Source organism: Dermacentor variabilis, chromosome 4, assembly GCF_050947875.1.
Source record: "Dermacentor variabilis isolate Ectoservices chromosome 4, ASM5094787v1, whole genome shotgun sequence".
Classification (NCBI taxonomy): Eukaryota; Metazoa; Arthropoda; class Arachnida; order Ixodida; family Ixodidae; genus Dermacentor; species Dermacentor variabilis.
The window spans coordinates 170,612,567-170,635,398 of record NC_134571.1 but is presented as its reverse complement, the minus strand read 5'-3'; the positions used below and the strand labels follow the sequence as shown (position 1 = coordinate 170,635,398).

The 22,832-nt window shown below is 46.6% G+C and overlaps 1 protein-coding gene across 4 annotated transcripts in view; it reads left to right on the top strand.

Moving 5' to 3' along the window:
- LOC142579942 (sodium-dependent phosphate transport protein 3-like) overlaps nt 1–22,832 on the top strand; it is an 87,738-nt gene that overhangs the window by 33,923 nt on the left and 30,983 nt on the right. For all 4 annotated transcript variants that reach the window (XM_075690624.1, XM_075690622.1, XM_075690623.1 and 1 more), the window contains 2 exons: nt 14,022–14,171; nt 20,584–20,713. In XM_075690624.1, coding sequence (XP_075546739.1) covers nt 14,022–14,171; nt 20,584–20,713 — 280 coding nt within the window. The remainder of the gene's footprint in view (nt 1–14,021; nt 14,172–20,583; nt 20,714–22,832) is intronic.

The window sequence follows — 22,832 nt, the reverse complement described above, 5'->3', positions numbered from 1 at the left end:
GGATTAAAAAAATTGAATCTAGAACTCTTTCTTTCACCAGAGCACCACATACACAAGTGCAATGTTAAAACTGCAGGAGCTTTGCTCGTTTGCGAGCAGACTTGCACATTCAAGGCAGGTTCTCGCTGCAGGAACTGAGCATAAATATGCATTTGCATCACCAAATAAAATTGGATGATACGGGCCGTAAACTCGTCAAAAGTGCACACTGCATTGAGAACGCACCAGAGGGTCACGAAAAGCACCGAGACTGCAGCGAAGCACGCATGTATACAAACAGCCAGAACACGTGAACAGCCGTGGACAGTGCTTTGCCGCCTTGTGTGCGCGGTGCTGACTGAGCAAAGTGCGGCAGCAGCGCCACGAGATGCAAGGATCGTTGGTGGGTCCACGCAGTCACAGGAGTTTGAAAACTGAATCTAGTCTAGTAACATCGCTCACGGTGGCACTCACGGCGTCTCCTTCTTGTCGCACTTGCCTTCCCTCACCGCTCACCCTCTCAGTTCGTTCTTTTTGATTGTGGCGACCACTCTCTACAGCACACTGATCATCGCGACCACCAGATCCACAACCACCACGATTGCGGTGTTCGACCTCACATTCAATGACAACTGTCATGGCTCCAGCAAGTCCAGACAAAAAAACCTAGAAAACAAAAGGCGCAGCCAGCAGTGCGCGGACAGCCGTGCGCTTGCTTCCACGGAAACTGCATGAGCACAGCCATGTGACCCTGCTCCACCAACAGGAAAATGCGGATAAACCCTGGACCTCCTCACCTGCCCTCGCTTGCTGGCTCGGGCAGCAAGATGAAAGAACGTCACTACCTTTAGTTTTATTCAGGGGGCTTATTCGCGCTGAGCAAGCCAATGATCCTCTCCATTGGTGCGCCCTTTTCCTAGCATGCTGCACCCGTGCACTATCGGCAATGCGTGGTGACAGTGTCGCGGCCGTGGTGGCAACAGTGCTGTGGAAGTAGTGCGCAACAGCACAGACAAATAATATTCCACACCGCCTTCCGCACGCCCGGCGTGCCCAGAGTTACCTGAACCTAGGCCCCATTGGCTCCCTTTCTGAGGTTGGGCAAAAGAGACAATTGCTACCCAGAAATTGGGCCCATATCTTACTTCATCGCAATTGAAAATGTGCCATGTGGCTCCCATATTAGACTTTCGTGAGTTGTGCTATTTTACCTCTACTTTTTCTTTAGCTTTTATGAAATGGTTGCTTTTCTCGTATTGCCGCTTGCATCAAATTTTTTCGCCATCCTGCTCATTATGTTACAACAGAGGTTTAATATAAATGGAAATTTCTGCGGATGCAGATGGTTAAATGGCTCAAAACCAGCAGCTGCTTGCGAACGCACCTCTCAAATTGCACACCACCACTGAAGCAGAGCAGTGTCACGTTCCACATAAAGTCCAAGTGCGATAAGATCCTTTTGCACCCTGCACACTGCATGCCTTGGGTGCATGGGTGTCATGAAGCGAAGTGGCGAAGTGATTCCTGTTTAGGTTGCTTTTAGTGGGATAGCACTTATATGGACACTCTAGCCGCATTTCTGCCGTCGCCGTGAGGTTCCATGCAAAGCAGGGTGATAAAAGCATCACTGCACGCCGTATGCTGCGTACAGCGTACGCTGTACGCTGTACTGAAAGCGTGCAAGGGTGAGCCAGCAATTGCAGCTCAATCTCGCGCATGCACTGGAGAAAACCGGGGAGGAAGCATGCAGTCTTCCGTCGCGCATATGGCTCCGAGCGTAGAAAGGAGAGGCACATTCTATTCCGGGCGACCCGGGCTGCTGTGTCTTGAAAGCCATCTGGGATGAGGACAGAGTCCGCTGGTCACGGTGTTTTCACAGCTTAGTTCGCGTTGATGGGAGAGACAGCATGAAGGTCAATTCGTTCGCTGGTGCTGCTGCACTTGCTCAGTCCAGTGTGCCGACAGCAAGTTTCTGCAGTCATCGAGTTAGATGTGTTCATGTTTGTTGGTGCTTGCGTGACGCCATGCTTGTTAAGTTGGCATGCCTATGTTTACAAGTTTATATGGCCGATAAAACTACTATCCTTATTTTGTATAGCTGTCCACTAATTTGCTATGGCAATCGATGCTTCGCTTTTCAGGCGAAACTGCGACTTTTTTAAAACAGCGCACTTGAAAACAAGTATTAATAATGAGGCTGTTCTTACAGATGCACAACAAACGCAAAAGTTATATTTACAGGACAGCTGATGTAAGGTTTAAGAAACAAACTAGGCATTAACAGCAAGGTTCAAAGATCACTATAAAGGGTAATGAGAAAATGTCACTGAGTCATAGTACAGAATTGTAGACACATTATGGGACTTGCAGAGATGCTGGCATTTAGGTTCGGCACTGGTGCAGACCTGATGAAGCAGTGGCAGTCAACGGCACTGTAGCGCGACAGGCTTGCATGTGGAGGAGGCAACGGCCGGACACCCTTTTAGCGTTCGCTAGCCATAGCTTGGGAACGACAAGCAGAAAACAGTTTTAGTTTAGCATGCGCTATACCATTGCGCACGCTACAAAATAGTGGGTCGTCACTGCGAATGTGCAGAACGCTAAACGACCCATAGCGTATAGTGTACGCACGCTATTTCTCAGATTTAGCGTTAGCGTCCTTGCGTGGTTTGCGGAGTTTGTGTGAAACATCGCAGCGGTCTTGGCTACCCGCTTCGAATTGAATTTTGCGTTGCTTTTGTAAAATGCACTTCGTTTGTAGCAAATGACTGTGTAAATGGCTTTCGCTTAGCCTCAGGCCGCTTCGACGACAGAGTATTATGGATATCCTTGTGGTGTTTTCAAGATAGCTTCTCGTTTCAAACGAGTCAAAGCCTAACAACAGAAACATTCGAGATGTCAGCGCCACCTATCGCTACAGTCAGGAGATAGCCGCAGTGACGACATGTGGCCTCTGAGATCCGAAGTTCTCGCAAGCCAACTAAAACTGTGAAAAATGTTCGCTGTTTAGCGTACGCTATACTATAGCGTATAGCGTACACTATAGTTGCATACACTAAACTAAAACTGTCTAGAGATGCTGGGTTTGCCCAGATTTGATGCACTTGTGACATTCACCAACCGCAGGCTGCGGGAAGGAGCTTGGTGATGCGCATGTGAGTAGGTAGGAGCCTGCAACGACCTTCGACCAGGAACTCAGCAGGTCACTACTCACCGTCTTCTCAGTCCTGCCACGTCTGCCACGCTCGCCGTTACCCTCCAAACTCTCTCACGCGCCCTTCCGCCTGCTTCTTTTCCTGCTGTCCACTGGGCATGTGCACATGTCATCGATGCACCGTAGTCACTCGTTTTCGCACGTCATCGCCGTCGTCTGCTTGTTCATTTCACTGACCACGACGCATATAACCATATACGTCCACTCCGTGTGCATCATGACAAAGGGAAAGCGTATGAGGGTAGGCAGAGAAGGATGGTGGCTTGATAGGTGTGCCACCTTCCCACACGAGTAATTGGAAAAAGGGAGAGGTGGACGAACTCGCAATAATGCGATCAAGTGTATGCGAGGGGGAAGTGTGGGGTGCAGGTTGGTGCACGTCTTCTTTTTTGGCTTGGCTATGGCTGTGCATGGCTGTCAGCCCGACTTGAACGCATACGCAACCTGCACACTGTGTTTTGGAGGTAATGTTCTGTATGTGCAAAGATTCGGCATGCAAAGATGGCATGATATTATGTGGGCTCTCTTCCTGCAAGTTTTCTACTGGAGGTTGCGTAATCTCGAGTTTCGAAGGCTCGTTAAAGCAGGAGGCAAACGAAACATTCGCTCCCTGCTGCTGGCACTTTTTGAGATTGCGTTGTTCCACTGCTGGAGACACCATCAGCCTCAGGACAGAGTGGACGTGAAAGCATGGCCGGCTTCACTTAATTCAAGCTTCCAATGTGAAGCTATCATTGACAAGTCACGGAACCATATCTTCTTTGCCGACTTTATAAGTCTATAAAATGAATCTTTTTCTTTTTCATTCAAGTTTGCTTTTGTTGAGTGCTCGATAATTTGGAGAGTTCTGTGGCCCCTTCCATGTAAGAAAAATCTATTGGTGACCACTTATCTGCATGAGCAGTCTAATTTCAATATGACAAAATTTCTATAAAACAAAGCAAATTACTTATTTTACCTACTTCCTTATATTGAAGTTTAACTGTACTTCAGATGTCCACCTCGTCGAGCACGACAGTTGTGGTGTCTGCATCAAAGGATGTGGAAAAAAAAAAAAAGACTGTGCTTTGAAAGTGACATAGAGCTTATTCCTTGTCGGTGGTTTTGTAGGTAGTGGTGGCGTTTATTTTGTGTGCGCTACTTTTACTAATGCTGCATCTGCAGTCCGTGATGGCGGAACTTATGTAAAATAGCAACAGCTTGGGCCTTGAGTCAACACTGATGTTTTTGTGGACGACCGATACTGTGACAACTGAAGCACTGATGGTTTGATGGGCAGAATGGTTCATTTTATGGCTTTTACAACTTTCAGAATAATGGAACAATTTGTCACGGTCTCCTGAAGTTCGTTATATTGAGATTCTGCTGTACTAGCTTGGGCCACCAGGTGTGCGCTGATTTGCCAAGCAGACATGTGTTTTGCTGAGGCGACATGGCCCACTGGGTATGTGCCTGAATGGGCAGCTTGTCTGGCTCATGTCTGGCCTGGTGTGATAGGAGTTTGGACTATTTGAATGGTGTGGCCGAATGCGTGTGACTGCTGTGCGGCGGTGACGGACGAAAAGGAAGAGAAGGGCCTGTGTCTGGGTGGAGGCAGCAGCCATGCGAACTGCCTGAGCTGCCTGGGCTGGCCTTCTGAACGAGCCGAGCAGTTCGTCTACCCAAGGCCAGTGTTCCTGGGTGTGCTGGCAGAAGAGGCCGGGCTGTCCTTGGGCTTCAACCGGCCTGCTCCACTGCTGGGCGAGCATCCGACGCCGGCATTTTCCGGTGCAGCTAAACCTTCTGAACGGTCTACCCTGTGGTGGGCAGACGTCCCGACCCAGCTGTTGCGCGAGTGGCTCGTCGTGTGCCGGGCATCCGCCCCGGCCTCCGGTGCCTGCGCCACTCGCTGCTCCAGATTCGTCTTTGCGCCTCTTCGTGCCGTGAGTGTGTGATACCGACGCACTATCAGACGCCTTCCTATATTGACGCTGAGCTTGACTATACCTAAGCGACAGACACTCATGAAGGGAACTGTGTGTGTGTTATCGTGTAAGTTATCCTAGTCCTGTTCCCGTGTCATTAAAGCCTCTCTCTGTTCATTGTGCTATCCCTGTATGTTTGAGGCCTGGGCCCACATCTTCTTATCGCAAATTTTGGCGAGCCTGCCAGGATTTTCAAACGCACAGGAGGGGCGATGGAGATTGAGAGGTTGTACGCCATGGGGAAAGGGCTAGGAATGACAGGAGTGGAGTTAAAGCGTTGGATTGATACAGAAATCGTGAAGGAACGCGACCAGTGCGCCCAACATCAGGAAGATGCGAAGGCGCAGGCAGAACAAGAGCGTCTAAGATTAGAAGCGGAAGAACGAGTGCTAAAGCTCAAGATCGAGCTCCAGGAAAAGACTGCTGGCGCACAAAGCGCACAGAGTGACAGTACAGTAGAACCCCGCTGTTACGTTCCTCACTGCTGCGTTTTCCCGGCTGCTACGTCGTTTTCATGCGGTCCCGGCATAGCTTCCATAGGATCCAATGTATAAGGAACCCCGCTGTTACGTCGTAGCTGTGAAAACGTTCCCGCGTGATACGTCGCAACTTAGCACTCCGAGCCCGCCTGGGCTGAAGTAGGCAACGCGCTCCAGCCGCCATTTTGACTTTTGACAAGTTTTGGCTGGGCTTGGCCGGGCTTGGCTATGGAACTGGCTGCAAGAAGCCGCACGCCAGTTCGAGAGGCCGCCACTAAGTGGCCATTCGTGAAAAATGCTCTCACTATCATCACTGTGATTAGGGTCACCGCATGGTTGTTGGACGGGTCGACTCACGGAGGAAGGAAACTCGGGAGAGGCCCTCGCGTCACTCTTTGTGAAGCAAAAGTGAAACCGGAAGTTGGCGTTGCTCGTGGCGTTGCTCCGCCTATCGGGCCAGCTCTCCTCTCTTGTTTACATTTCTCCCAAGGCGCGCCGCGCGCAACCGGGCTGCTCGGACGCGCGCGCTCCGCAGCAATACTAAACAATCGTTAGCAGGTTAGCATGATTACGCCAAAGAGGGCAAAATTTCCCGCGGATATTCCTTTGTCCGTTGCCATTGCCGTGGCGCGGTGACGACGAGGAGCACGAGCCGCATGATGCCGGGGAGTGGCCAAATCCTAGCTTTGGAGAAGCCGTCGCGGCTCTAGACCTCCTCCGCAGGTACGTCGCACCTCACAGCGACGCTGACAGCAATGCGGCCTTCCAGGCTATTGAGAAACGTGTGGCGATTTCTAGCGAGCGAAAGAAACGGCAAGCCATCATTCTAGACTTTTTTAAGTCCTAAGCGCACTCTGTGGAAATAAATTGTCTAGTTGAAGCTGCCCTTTTTTTCATTCATTTTCGGAGCTTTCCTCACTGTTGCGTTTTCCCGGCTGTTACGTTTTTTTTCCCCGGTCCGGTGAAAAACGTATGAACGGGGTTCCACTGTACTACGGAACAGTCGGTTACTAGGGCGGCTCCTGAGCTATTCAGTCCCCATAAGTTGATCCCCCCTTTTAACGAAGCCCGGGATGATTTAGACGCCTACTTGCAACATTCTGAGCGAGTGGCAACAAGTCAGGAATGGCCCCGCGCAACATGGGCACTCTCCCTCAGCCTCTGCCTGACAGGAGAAGCGTTGACGGTCATAGGACAGCTTGATTCTAATGCAGCCCTAGACTACGACCAGCTGAAGGCTGCTCTCCTTCAGCGCTTTCGGTGCACTGCTGAGGGATACCGAGAAAAGTTTCGAAACGTAAGGCCCGAAGACAGTGAGACTGGCCTACAATATGCAGGTAGAATATCGGGCTACTCTGACCACTGGCTTGAAATGTCCCATATTGAGAGGACCTTTGACTCCCTCAGGGTCACCATGATTGCTGAACAGTTTTTGAGAAGATGTTCTGCGTCGCTGCGAGTGTTCCTGAAAGAAAGGAACTGTAAGACCCTCGCTATGTTGTCAAAGAATGCCGATTGTTTTATAGAGGCACAAAACCTGACCAATCTAGATAGAGAAAAGTTATCCAAGGAGATCGTGTTAGACTCTGCTCGCAAGACTGAACCTTCAACGGCGATACCGCGCGGAACTACTCGGTGTTTCCTTTGTGATAAAGCAGGACATCGAGCTTCGGAGTGCTGGTCCCGGACTAAAGAGAACTCTACAGGTCGCGGATGGTCCGGCATAAAGGGACAAGGAGGTGAATCCTCAAGAAGGGAAAATCAAGGACAAGCTTCGTGTATTCTGGCTCCGTCGCAAGCCGAAAAGCCAATAGAAGAGGGTGGGGGATACGTCGTGCTTCAAGGTGGCGAAACGGTCCCAATAGTCAACATGACGTTAATGCGACAAGGCCCCAAATGTGACAGTGGAAACCTGCCAGTGGGAAGAGGCTTCCTCGAGTCACAACCGGTGTCTGTCTTACGAGACACTGGCTGCAATACCATAGTCGTGCGACTCTCTTTGGTACCTGAGGACAGAATGATAGGAACAAAAAGTCCAGTAATGTTGCGGGACCGCACAATTCACTACTTACCGGAAGCGATAGTATACTTAGACAATCCATTCTTTACAGGTGTCGCGCGAGTTAAATGTATGCGAGACCCCCCTGTATGATGTGGTTTTGGGAAACATTGAAGGTGCTCGTGTACCTGATGACCCGCCCAATTCATGGTCTCCGCTGAAACATAACAGCGACAAGTTACCTTGCCAACCGGGTGTCATCCACCTCTCAAGCAGAGCTACCAGACATAGAGGGCCAAACATTGTCCACAGCTAAAAACGCAGCTGCCTCCTCGAGACACACAGAAGACAACGAGTCTGGTACCGAGCTCATTGCTGTGACAAAGGAAACGAAGATACAGTCTTTGCCTACATTGCCTGTCCCGCAACCCGCAGTCACTGGAATAGAGAAAGGCAATTTAAAAGCTTTACAGAGGGACGATGGGTCTCTGAGGAGATGCTTCGAAAGGGTCGGCGAGACGATGATCGCGGATGGCCGCGCAAGCGAATGTTACTTACAGGATGACATTTTATACAGGAAGCATACCGTGTCAAGTGGGAAAATACTAGATCAGTTAGTGGTGCCAAAAGATATCAGAGGGATGGTGATGAAGTTGGCTCATGAAGGGATCCTCGCCGCTCATCAGGGCGGGACGAGAACAGTGGATCGAATCGTTACTGAATTTTACTGGCCAGGGGTCCAGTCGGAGACGAAACGATTTGTTAAATCGTGCGACGTCTGTCAACGAACGGTACGCACCATTTAGTCGGACGCGCTCCACTGGGTACGATGCCTGTAATTGACACTCCCTTTGCTCGCGTAGGCATCAATATTATTGGTCCTTTATCCCCAACTTCGGATAAAGACAACCGTTACATTCTTACTATGGTTGACTTCACCACCAGATACCCTGATGCTGTCGCCCTGCCATCTACCGAGCCGAGAACTGTTGCGGAAGGACTCGTGGAAATGTTTTCCTGAGTGGGCTTACCGCGGGAGATTGTCAGCGACCGCAGGTCCTATTTCATGTCAGCTGTGGTGAAGGAGTTCAGTCGTCTTCTGTCAATTAAGCAATTGCCTACCACGCCGTACCACCCCATGGCAAAGGGATTAGCGGAATGATTTAACGGCACGCTAAAGTGCACGCTAGGACAGATGTGCCAAGAGCGACCTAAATGTTGGGACCGCTATCTCGGCCCGCTACTCTTCGCGTATTGAGAAGTGCCACAGAGCAGCATCGGTTACTCGCCATTTGAGCTATTGTATGGGCGCTATGTCCGTGGTCCGATGGCTGTGCTAAAGGAATTGTGGACAAATCCCCGTTTGGATAAAAACACAAAATCTTCTTATGAATACATCATCATGGAACTGTATCAACGGCTAGAGCGTACGTGCGTCATCGCCACGCAAAAGCTCACGAAAGCGAAACAGCAACAGAAAACGTATTATGACAGGAAAGTCAAGATGCGAGAGCTCAATCCTGGAGACAAAGTACTTGTTCTACTGCCTGGTGAAAGGAATAAGTTGATACTTATGTGGAAGGGACCTTTCAACATTGTAGAAAGGAAAAGTCCGTTTGACTATGTTGACCTTGGGAGCAGAAGAACGGTATTTCACATAAATATGTTGAAAAAATACGAAGAGCGAACCAACAGTGAATTGCTTCAGGTAACAGCGACAACGGTGGGTACAGATGACGCGACAGGTCTAAGGCCGCCTTACCCACCACTCGTCGGAGCGCAGACATCAAAAGACGTCGCCATTTCGAACCAACTGACTATGGATCAGCGACTCAAAGTTGAAGTTGAGAAGTCTCGGAGCAGTTCTTTTGAAAGAACATGACGGGCGTTTGCATCCCATGTCCTACGCTAGCCGGAAGCTTTTGCCATGTGAAGCTGCCTACTCCACAATTGAGAGGGAGTGCCTCGCCATAGTGTGGTGTGTACAGAAATTTCATGTGTACCTTTATGGTAAACCGTTCATCCTGCAGTCCGACCACCAACCGCTGCGATACCTAAATTCAGCGAAGCACGTCAACAGTCATATACTACGTTGGAGTTTACTCCTTATGGATTATGACTTTCATGTGGAGTATATTCGTGGATGTGATAACGTTGGTGCAGACTGTAAGTAGAATAGCTACGGACCTGGACTAATGTGTCATGAGAGTAATAGTTTGAACTAGTGTGACTTGTGATACTCTATAGTGCTACCCTCCTCGACTTCTTGAACTTGGGGGGAAATGTGATAGGAGTTTGGACTATTTGATTGGCGTGGCCGAATGCGTGTGACTGCTGTGCGGCGGCAACGGACGAAGAGGAAGAGAAGGGCTTGTGTCTGCGCGGAGGCGGCAGCCACGCGAATTACCTGAGCTGCCTGGGCTGGCCTTCCAAACGAGCCGAGCAGTTCGTCTACCCAAGGCCGGTGTTCCTGGGTGTGCTGGCAGAGAGGCCGGGCTGTCCTTGGGCTTCAACCGGCCTGCTCCACTGCTGGGCGAGCATCCGACGCCGGCATGTTCCGGTGCAGCTAAGCCTTCCGAACGGTCTACCCTGTGGCGGGCAGACGTCCCGACCCAGCTGTTGCGCAAGTGGCTCGTCGTGTGCCAGGCATCTGCCCCGGCCTCCAGCGCCTGCGCCACTCGCTGCTCCAGATTCATCTTTGCGCCTCTTCGTGCCGTGAGTGTGTGGTACCGACGCACTATCGGACACCTTCCTATATTGACGCTGAGCTTGACTATACCTAAGCAACAGACACTCATAAAGGGAACTGTGTGTGTGTTATCGTGTATGTTATCCTAGTCCGGTTCCCGTGTCATTAAAGCCTCTCTGTGTTCATTGTCCATCCCTGTATGTTTGAGGCCTGGGCCCACATCTTCTTATCACACCTGAACAACTTGGTTCATTGAGTATGCGCCACTTCATATGGGCCCAAACAAGCAATTTCGGCACTGTGTATGTGATATTGGCACGGGCCCATTGTTAGCCAATCCCTCAGATTGAGTGTGCCAAGGCGACACTATATGTATATAGCCTAAAATAGTTTGAAGTAATAGCACCCCACCCACGATAGCACCTCCATGTCGAGCATGGCCACTTGATGAGCCATTGTAACGGAGTTGAAGCCTGGACACTTGGGATAGTGGCAGCGGTGTGCAAATCTTTGCAACTTCGAATATTTGATTCGAATTGGCTAGCATTTCATTTGATTCGAAAGACACATTTACTATTCAAAATATTCGTATCCCTAAAAGTTCCTGCTGCTGGTTTTTTTTTAAGTCGGCATCGCTGCAGTACAACCATGTTATGGGGCGAAGCATACAGACTGTATTGCTGTGAGGCATATTTGTTGTGCAAAGAAACATATGGTTACAATGAGGCAAAGAAGAGAATGACGACAGTCCTGAAGATGACGAGAAGTTGACACAGCCTAGCTGGGCTCTCTTTAGTCTCTGTGAACATTCTTTCTTTGTAAATACATATTGTTAATAGTTTTACACGCGTAACAATATCGAAGGCAAGAATGGGCACTGTCACGGTGCCCTTGCTTGTGCTTATGGCTACCCAGGGGACACTATATCAGTTCAAGTATCCACACTGTGCTGCCTCTTCATGCACCTGTGCAGCACCAGCCTCCCGGTGGAAACCTCTGCGTCTGCTACTAATCTGACTAAGCGTCTAAAAACACCGTTTCCAGGCTACATTGGCCAAGTAGCAAGCCTGGCAATGTTTTAGAACCTCGTTCTGAAGTTGTTGAGTACCTCCAGGATGCTTCCATGGCAAACCTGACTTTAAAAGAAGAAAGGAAAAATTCAACACAATGGAACCCAGATATGTCTTCAACAAGGAAAGCTCCTGAAAGGTTTCTTCTAAGTCAGCACTGTGGAATGTCTTTTTGAGCTCATCAACCAGCAGCAATTTTCACTCCCACAAGCACATGTTGAGGATCGTATGTGCACCATGAAATTGCACATACACATAAGTGCAAAAAAAAAAAAGAAAGAAGATCCGTGTGAGTGGCATTGTAAGCATTGTGCCCACTGTTGGCTCGGCTTGTATAGGGATATCTGCCAATACCAGGCATTAGTGTGACCAGTGAGCAGCAGCTCTTTTCAGCGTCTGAAAGAATTATGACATGCAGGAAGCTTTCACTGCTCCCCATAGATGTCAAGCAGCTATCCTTCCTTCATAACATTAAATAACGACAATGATGATACTGCCAAGCAGAAGGGTTGCATGCGAGAATTTCGTTCACCACAAGCATAATTTTTTCTGTGCAACATACTTGCTTTTTTTTTTTTTCTTAGCGCTGGTTGGCGAAAAAAAATTGCATTGTTTCAAAACCAATAGTACTTGCATTCGAAAAAATATTTGACAAATGTTAAATTTACACTTGGTTTTCTTTATTTGAATTCACTTTGAAATTGAAAATTCATGCGGAAACTCCTATGGGACTTGCTTAAGCGTAAATATTGTGCAATATGCTCATCTCCAGACAGCCCAGTGTCATTACCAATGTTATGGAATTTGATCCAACCAATATAGGCAGCGCTGTGGTGACACGAACTGCTGCGGACGGCGGCAATCATTATAAGCAGTTATTGCGCTTTAGCATCTTATCCATCCACGTTGTACCATTATCAACCGTCATCAACTGTGCTTTGGCAGTGGCTGCGTATGGCACAGCCACACAGGCCTATATTCTCACTGCTTAGTTCTGCATTGAAGTAAGATGCGTGGGCCCTACCTTGAGGGTGATCTGCGATGTGGACCTAGTGCACCGAGTGCTGACAGCTTCATGTGCTGTGTGTTCTCACAGTTTAGTTCGGGCTGAAGCGAGGGGCAGCACAAAAGTGAATTTGCTTGCTGCTGCGGGCCCTACCTTGAAAGCGATCTTCTCACGTGGCAAATGAATGGACCAGTTTCCTCACTGGGTTGGCATGAAAATGCTTATGCATTCAAAAATTTTGATATTTGCTCACCCCTAGAGAGTAGAGCTTACTACAGAGTTTCAACTGGAGTGCAGTGATTACAAAGTATACTGTGTAACAGTATCATTCAGCATTGTGGTTGGCAGTGAGCATCCCCCTTTGTGTGTTTTCCAATGTGCCCGTTAGGTTTTGTGATTCATGGATGGCATGGGGATACAATAATCATAATAATAATCATCATAACATATTAAACATGTCATCACCTATTACACACATCATAAGAATGATTGCTAATTGCATTAACACCGCCAATCATCTAAAGATCGATGCACCTGCCATTTTTTTAAGTGCTCCTTTGTTTGAGTGAGTTATTGCTTGTAGTACTGTGTCCCTGTTATGTTACTGTTTGTTCAGCAATTTTTGGTCTTTCATGTGTCATAGCTTTAAGACTAAAATGGGTGGTATTTTTCTGGTTGGTGTATTGAGTGCAGTATTGTGTGACTGTACGTTCGACTTCCGTTAATTCAACCCCAATGTGACGTATGTCATCAAATTATCCAGTGGATCGAATCAAAGATGCAGAAAAAGTGCCCTCGACACACCTCTGATTCATTTGGCAATATTTTCCTGATGCCATTGCGCCCCTGAATCAAACCCGCACTGTCTTTCTCTGTGTTTAAAGTAGCAAACTGACTTATAAATTACGATAAAGCTCCTACACAAAGTGGAAATCTAACGCACACCTGATTTTTGAGCAAGTAAACTGGGCAAGAGTGTAATATGTGTTGCTTAGTGGCGCCCATTTTTCTAAAGTCAGCTTCTCTGCAATACACTAGTGTTCAGTAAGGCATATGAATGCAGCAGAGCTGGATTTGTTTTTGTGCGCAGGCAATTTCTGGCCCGATTTAATTGAAAAAAAAAACAAGAACAAATATAAAAATGCACATTAGAATTGGGTAAATTGGGTAAATAAATTGGGTAAATCTGACATTGTGAGTTAGGATTATTGCTTGCAAATGTTCCGAGGGCAGACCAAAAATAGGTGCTTTTGACAGGAGATTTTTTTTTTACCTATGTGCAGTGCATTTGCTGTCCCCTAAGCTCCAATGAGACGGAAAATTAAACTAAGAAATTGAATTAACCGTGGTTGAGATAACAGGAGTCTGCTGCACTGTGTTACTGCTTCATCACCAGTGTGTCTTTATCCTCAGCCGAGATTAGGCTTAAGCATAATAGAGCTGCACGTCCATGGCTTCTAGTCTCCAGTCTTTTCCACTCCATCTCGCAGAAAAAATAGAAACCACTTTGAATTTTCAACTCTCTAGCAGCAGCCTATGCACTGGAAGATTACACTGTGTCTTAAACAGCCTGGTCTTCATCTGACAGCAGATGTCATGTATGCATACTTTTTTGCTGCAGAAGCGGCCACTGCCATGGCGAGCCGTGCTCACATCTGCACCTGTGTGGGCCCTGGTGGCAGCGCGGTTTTCCAACCTGTGGGTCTCCATGCTGCTGTTCACGAAGCTGCCAGCGTATGTCGAAGGCGTCCTCGGGATGTCCCTGCGTCAGGTCCGGGCTTGCCCAAGTCAAAATGGGTGGAACAGCGAAAATTGCAACTTATTGAAGTTAAAGTTGGATAAGCTTGTTGACCTCCCGAGCATACAACAGAGACATTACGGTAGTATGAATTCAACTGAAGGTTCCAGATTCAAGAAGTGTCAGGGGTACGTCCTCACTGTAGAAGGCAATGAAGTCTAAAACACAGCAAGAGGTTACAAACTTGAGAACTATAGTGAACAGGATATGACACTAATAAAAATAAAACAACATAGAGATCATTGTAAAACACTGTAGTACCAAAAAAAACTTATAACTCTTTAAAACACACAATCTTGGTAATTATTAAATGGATAGAGAGTCACTACCCAATGGGCACTTGTCAATCCTGTTCTTGTATTCTCCTTCAATTTAAATTGACAAGACAGCAAGTCACAGCAAAGTAGAATGTGTCATAGCATTTTTTCATTCACCTAGTTATGCAGTATTTTCACTGTTCTTTAAATGGCTCATTGTCCTGTACCACTCGCAGTTCAGTCTTGGCTGGGTAATACCTGTGCTCGAGTTCAAATTTACACCTGTTCAAGCAGAAGGCATACATTCATGTGAAAATATTTGAAAAGTTAGCTATGGAAGACAGGGATAAATGAACACAGTTATTGATTGGCAGAACACCTAGCATTTAGTGCCGCTGTTATGGTAATAAATGTACACTGAATTTTCAAGATGTGAAGTTCTTGGACTCCCAATCCTATAGAAAAACAAAAGGAATTTTAGTACAGAGCGCACAAGCCAGTTTGGCAGCATTTTCAGTTGGTCAGCTTAATGCCTACTGATGTTTATGTCTGGGGTCGAAAACAAGCTTTTTGAAAAATACATCCTGTTACTTTTTCCTGTATTTTATCTAGTGAAACAGAGTGACAAATGTTATACTTACTCACGCCAGACCTTTACCCTACACTTTAGGGGCAAAATACTTAATGAACATTTCTCAAAAGATTGAATTTTGTCAGCATGACATTTCCTAGCAGTTGATGCCTCTCTAAAAGCTTTAAAGTTACTACATTATCTAATAGCATGGACAGCACCAAGGACAACCAACTTTCAGAGTGTGCCACTGATGTAGTAGGCTTCGGTGACGATGGGAGAAACATAGGGAGCAGGATGGACAAACAAAGGATGAAGCAGGATTCAATCAGTGTGTTTGTATTATTCTGTATATTATTCACGGTGTCATCTGCAAGTCTAACAGCCCAAACTTGTGTATTACCAGAGGTATTACCACAGGTATTACCCTGCCAAGATTCAGAAAAAAAAAGTGTGGATCATACAAATACAGTCAACAATAGATTATTCGGACACTGACAATTCAGACATGCTTGATTATTCGACAGCCCTTCGCACCATAACTAGCCCTATACATAGTCTAACCCCCGTATTGAGAAATGCATCTTAATTTGAAGCCCATACTTCACTTGATTTAAACGACGCCTGTAGTCAACGCAATGAGCATCTTCGGCGCGTTTGCACCAGGTGTCGTTTATATCAAGTCGAGCATGAGCTTCTAGTTAAGTTGCATTTCTGAATGCAGAGGTTAACCTATCAGGATGACCGAAATTTCGGACATCTTATAGCGCGTCGTGTGATAGTTTGGACTGCGACTGAATGACCCTGTGCTAATATGGCCACGAAGTCGAGCATAAATAGCAATAAAGTTAAACCTCGACGTAATGAAGTCGGTAAAATCGGCATTATGTCGACATTTACATTGAAACTTGAGCTTTTCTGCAAATAAGAACAGTCACCAACAGATTTTTCTTACGTGGAAGGGGCTGCAAATTTTCTGAATTATCGGGCAATCCGAAAATACGCATTTTAATGAGAAAAAAGAGTCAGTTTGCTGAATTTGAGTCGGTGACAAAAGATACAGCTTCATGCCGATCCAATGATATCTTCACATCAGCGAAGCTAATCCAGCCGCATATTTCACAATTACTCAGCCCCCACAGCTTATAGGGTCTCCTGCGGGGGGACAACACCATTGTGAGAAGGGCCAGCAGCGAGCAATGAATACTTGTTCTGCCTCTCGCTTGAATGCGTCTCTGAAACTAGAGATTACGCAACTTCCAGTACTAAAGGCACAGAAGGACAGTGCACATGATGCACCGTCATCTTGGCATGCCCACGCTTTGCACACATGGGAGATTACTTCAAAACTTGGTGTGCAGGCTGTGTATGCACTCAGACACGCTGAGAGCCACATGTTGCCATGGCAGCACTAGAAAATGAGACACGCTAACAGGCCCGAACTCCCCTCCCCCCCTCTTTCTTCTTGCTGGCATGGGAAGACAGTGCTTATCAACTTTATTGCAAAGAGTGAGGGACGAATGTCTAACATAAAAAACAAAAAAGTCGCAGTTTTTCCCGAAACGCAAAGCATCCATTGTGATAGCAAATTAAGCAAGATAAGCATGGTAGCAGTGGCAAGCGAATTGACCTTTTTACTCTCTCTTGCTTCAATGTGAACTAAACGTTGAAAGCACAATGCATGCAAAGCTACCGGCACCGGGTGCACTGTGTCCACATCGCAGATCGCTTTGAAGATGAGGCCCGCACGGGCGCATACTATGTTCACGTCACAGATCGCTTTCAAGATATGGCGCCCACGCGGGCAAGCACTTTGTCTACATCGCAGATCGCTTTCAAGATAGGGCGACCTCGCCGTGAACAGCAGCCATTGGAGTAAAACCCCCCGTCTCTCGCCTCCCCCTTTCCTGTGCCTAGCGCGCAAGAGAAGGTGGCGCGTCTCTGCCCCACCTTCCATCCTCGTGCACACGATATTGAGCCACGATAGTCGGCTGACCCTCCCAAGTCAGTTGTCAGCCTGTGTCGGCGCGGCAGAAGTATGTTTTATACGCCCAATTTTGAAAAAAAATTGCTGCTAATTTCAGCCGCTGTAGCCAATAGTTTGTTGTAGCACGGTCCATTAAAAGCGAACTTTGTTGCACTAATAAACTAGGTAGAACAAACTGAAGCTGAAATATGGTCTGTTATATCTGAAAGGCTGTCGTACATGGGTCCATCATAACAACCGTAGACTGTATTTGACCATCTGCGTTTGTGGAAGTTCCCATTTATTGCCTCAGGATTGCTTTGCGGCGGCAGTAAAATTTGATTACATTGAAATCATATATAAACACACTTCATTATATTGAGGTTCAAAATACATGTGTTCTTAGATAAGTAGTTATATAATTCATTATATAGAGAATTTCACTATATTGAAATTTGTCATATCAATGTTTAACAATATAACAGATTCTGTTAAACAGCAACATTCTAGAATGCAATTTCAGTGACTTTATGTGATATCAGCCTTATTTCAGCTAGCATGCTTAGTTTTGGGGACTGCGCCATCTTTGGCCAACAGATACGTAGGTGTATGAAATCCCAGTCTGAAGTTCAAAGATCCCCAAAGCAGGTTTTGTCGTATGCCTATACACAGGTGATATCTCTCAAGGAATACTTTATCACAAAAATGTCATGTCAGTGCTATAATAGCCCAGGTACGAGCGGTTGAACATTACCCTCCCCTCAAGCTGCGGCATTCCCTTTTAACTTTTCACCATGCTGCCATCGCTGTATCTCATGTCCTTCAAGCGGTGACGCAAGTGTTATCTACTTCTGATTTATTTGAACCAAGTGTGTTCCCACGTCTCTTTCCTAAACTTAAACATGAACTGTGTGTGGTTTTAATGCTACGTGAAGCGAAAACTTGCAGATTCCACCACGGGCATTTGCCACATTGCTGTAGCTGTTTCCATTAGTATGTTGGTTTGATAATTGCCTGATAACATGAAACTATCTAGTAAATACGTTTACGATTGTCTCTATATTACACTTACAAGTCTTCCTTGTAGCCGTTACCCACCGTAGTGGCTTAGTGGCTATCGTGTTGCGCTGCCAAGTATGAGGTCGCGGGGCCAAATCTCCGCCGTAACCGCCGCATTTCGATGGAGGAGAAATGCAAAAACGTTGGTGTCCCATGCACTGGGAGCATGTTAGAGAGCCCCAGGTGGCCAAAATTAATCTGGAGTCCCCCACTACAGCGTATTTCAGAATCAAATCGTGGTTTTGGCACATAACACCCTAGAATCAATCAGTCAGTCAATCCTTGTAGTCGTCAGCATAAAAAGAAAGCGCTGCTGCTAACCTGGGAATGTGGTGAAATAGACTACCTTAAAAACCCGCATATAGTCGAGGTTTTTTTTCCAAATTTTACCTTGTGAAAATTCTGATCTGTGCTATATGTGGATCCCAACAGCTTTCTGCCCAAATACGCAGTTCCAGTTTCGGTATTGCTCGATGCTATCTGCATCAGCTTCTTACTCCATCATCAATTGATGTTGTAACCACAACACGTCACGAAGTGAGTCTAACACTGACTTCGTGATGGCCATGCTTTGCAAATGTCAGGGCCACAAAAACAGTGTTCAGGTACTGTACTTTTAAAATAAAAGTGATTGTAGCTGCCGAAACCATCGGCAGTCGTGCTGCAGGGGGGCAGTTCAATGTGAACGAGCGAAGCATTCGTGGTTGGAGAAATCAAAAGGAAGCTCTGTAAGTATGCAGCGGTCTGAGAAGAAGTTTCCGCGGGCCGAAGAATGGAGTGTTTCCTGAAGTACACAAATTACTGTGCATACGTATGCTATTCAAAATTAGCTGAATGAAATGGCACATTTCAAGTCTTCCCAATGACGAAACTTGGACAGCTAATTGGATAGCCTGCCTGATTGACATTACAGGTGCCTGCTGCATAGCAGGCAACGAGGCGGCTGAAAAATTCGGGAACTTTGCTAGGTAGCGATGCACATTTTTGAAACCTTATAGTAAGTTACACACTTTGATTGGAAGGATTTACCCCAACGACTAGGTACATTTCTACAGAACTATCGAAATCGTTTCAGGATCCCTTTAATAGTACTACTTAATGCGTTCCAATTTCACTTTAGTTTGTCCATGATGCGACTTGATCCTGCACATGAGGAAGTAGAAATGGAGGAACTGAGGGTCTCGGTTTATTGTTTGTAATAACCAAATTAAATGAGGAAGATCATAAGGGAGATGAACTATTGAGTTAAACATCTAAATAGTAGTAATCAGGGGTGTGTGAATACCAAATAGTAAATTTCTAATCGAATACCGAATATCGGAAAATTTTTCAACGTATTTAACGGTTACAAATTTTGGGCAAGAAAATACGTTGCTGCACATGCTAGGAAGTCTGATAGCATTGCTTAACAAAAATTTAGTAGGCTATCTGCAACATGGAAATCAAAATATGCAATACAGTCTACTCTTATTAAGGGAACACCAGATTAGCATGCCAGCACTGATTACAGCTTAGTTCTAGTATATGAAGGCCTGGAAAATATTTTTTTATCAATAGAGTTTTTGTTGAGTAAAATCAAGTGCTTTGTTTCCTCTGAAACTAATGAATTATGGACGTTCTGTTGTACTGAATACCAATGAGGTTCTCGACTTAATAGTGGACCTGTGTTTTGTGGCAATCTTTTGTTTATTGCGTAGATAATAATGTTTACTTCCCATCAATACCAAAAATTATGATGGAGGGAGGGGGAATTAAAGCGGCAATCCACTTGACGGAGTTCCGACTCCCATTACTGCAGGCAGCAGCAGTGGGGCATGCAGTGCAGAGACAATTGGGTGAACATACATGATAATGTCGGATCAGCGGTTGATAGTTTGCTTTTCTGTTTTCCTCCAAAATGCAGAAGGGCTATCCCAACTTGATGGCAGGTGGGTTATCGTAAGGCCAGTCTGCGCGACAGGCAAAAGGACCGTGCACCATGTGACTTTAGTAACCGGCGCACAGAGCAGGTGCCATCCGTGCCATTTCATTATCAGATTTGGCATGATTTTTCAACTGTCAGAGATTCTAAAATCTGCAGGTTCATGGCAAGTTCACGTCACATGAACTTGCCATTTGCGCTTGACAGTCCTTTGCAACGAAAATAAGGTGAACCACTCACTTGGGCGATATCGAGCACGAGGGGCTTCGCGGTGCACGTGACATGTGGCACTGTGTCGGTCTCTACACCAAATATATCGAATAGTAAATATTCAGTTTACAAATAAAATTAGTCCAACTCTCACTATTAATTGAGTGATATTAGATATTTCCATGTCCGTAGTAATAAGTAAAAGGGAAATGATAGTGAAAGAAAATGTAACTTGCTGCCGGCGGTAGTCGAACCAGCAACCTTCTACCTTTCTATTTAATGAACGCACTTGCTTTCCCCTATGCTTACCGTGGTGTCATTGTCTGTTGGCTTCATTTGGGTTCTTCCTGCACCTATGTCACTGACTGGCTTCACATTTCTATGTTCGTTGCTTTGCGCAGAATGCCAACTTCAGCGCACTCGTGTTTGCCTTCACCATCGTGTCAGTGCTGGGCTCCGGCGTGATCGCAGACTGTCTGCTTCGTTGCGGCCTCCAGACTACACTTGTCCGGAAAGCATTTCAGCTCACTTGTGAGTTATCTGGACAGACCGTTGTGTCTTTGCAGCAGATTGTCTAAGTGTGCATCACGCAGTCTTTTGGTTCCTGGCGCGTCTGCTAGCAACATAGCCACCTCTGGGATCAAATAGTCATTGTTTGCTGGGCCACATGTTGTGAGAGCACGGGTAAAATGTTGTGCTGAAACATGTGGCACAACAGCAAAAAGATGACGCCGTTGCAAATCGACTCGGTCCCCTGCCCGTGGCCCTGCACATAATTGGAAAACATAAGATTACGGGCACATGCAGCCAATGGGATTCCTTTCCACATTTTTAATACCTTTAAAGGGCCCCTCACCAGGCTGCATAGCAAAATTTGGTTATGCATTGGAAGTTGTTATGTGCCCTCTTAGAAGCGTTCTAAGGGAACAATTTTTCAAGTTAGTTCATTTATAGCAGAGATAGTGATAGTTCAAGTGCAGCAAAACCCACGATTTCAGAAGGCGAGTGTCACCGCCAACGTAAACACTCCACTTGCCCCATCTAGCCTCTGCAAGCAAATTTCCTTCCCTGCATTCTCCTGTATAGGAGCTGGAGGATCGTGGGACGAGTACGTCACGGGCCCCGCCTTCTTTTTTCTCTCTCTCTCCTGCATGTTTTTTGCTGAGTGGCACACGTCCGGTGACGGTATCGCACGCAAGCTGTTACGTTGGTCTCGCTTCACGCATTGGATGGTTTTGCACGCTCTGCTTGAACAGACTGAGTGCCACAATCATGAGCAGCGAGGCAGGTGTGAGAGGATGAAACAGCATGATTGCAGTGCTGGAGCACGGTAGAAAATGAGATAGTTTCGTTCCCTGGGCGCGTGGCTGTGCAACATGGTAACAAGCAGAAGGAACGGAAGTACATCTATCTAGCTACAGTACAAAGTAAAACAATAACACGCAGACATTCTGTTTGTATGTTTTATTATTTCTCTAAACTTTAATTCCTCTATTGAAACAACAGGTTGCACAAATAACAGATGTTGCCTTGAACAGTTCTCAAAATGACGTGTCACCATGTGCATCATCACGGCACTGCCATGTACAAAGGCACACTTGTGTGATTGACATCAACTCTCTGGCTGGGAGCGCAGCGCCCATGAGGAGAAAGGTGAACGGTGTTGGATTTGAAATTTAAGCTCTTTCTGCGTCGCATAGAAATGTAATACTTAACAGACACGATCGTTAGCGCCCATTATGTGCACTGCGCTTATCAACTCGAAATGGCCAGACCTGGTGAGGGGCCCTTTAAGGTGCCTTATGGTGCTTTCAAGCACAGCGTGGTGTCAGCTGAAGCAAGACATTTGCAAGCAGAGGGAATGAGGCCCTCAGCTCCTCTGAATGATGTACCCGCCAAGGTGGCTTAGCAGCTATGGTGTTGCACTGCTAAGCATGCAGTCGCAGGATCAAATGTCAGCCACCGCGGCCGCATTTCGATGAGCGCAAATTGCGAAAACACCCACGTCCCATGCATTATAGGCACATTAAAGATCCTCTGGTGGTCAGAATTAATCTGAAGTCACCCACCGCAGCTTGCCTCATGATTATATCATGGTTTTGGCACGTGAAACCGCAAAACTCAATTAAGTTCCTCCGAACGAGGCAGAGCCTCAATCATTCCCCTCTCGGTCCACCTAACCAAAGTACCACCACTACAGCATGTGCGTGTGACCTCCGTTATTTCCAGTTCGGCATGTTATCTTTAACGTCGAAGGCCATCACTCTTGATGAACGATGGCCTTCGACTTTCTTTCTTCAAGAGCCCATGCCATGCAGTCGTGCGTGCAGAGAATGAATCTCATTTTGTACTGTGTTCTAGCGCTGCGATCGTGCTTCTTCATTCTCTCACACCTGCCTCATTGCTCGTGATTGTGGCACTGATCAAGTGTTCTCTTGCAGAGCGCACAAGATTGTCCACTGCGTGAAATGAGATAAACGCAACTGCTCGCTTGTGACACTGTCACCGGAAGTGTGCCACTCGGCAAAAACACGCGAGTGAAGGAGAAAAAATTATGCAGATCCTATGCACTGTGGGAGTCGATGTAAGTGAAGCGAAGCTTTCTGTACTGGTTGCTTTGATTGCCGATAATTAGTGGTGATGTTGACGG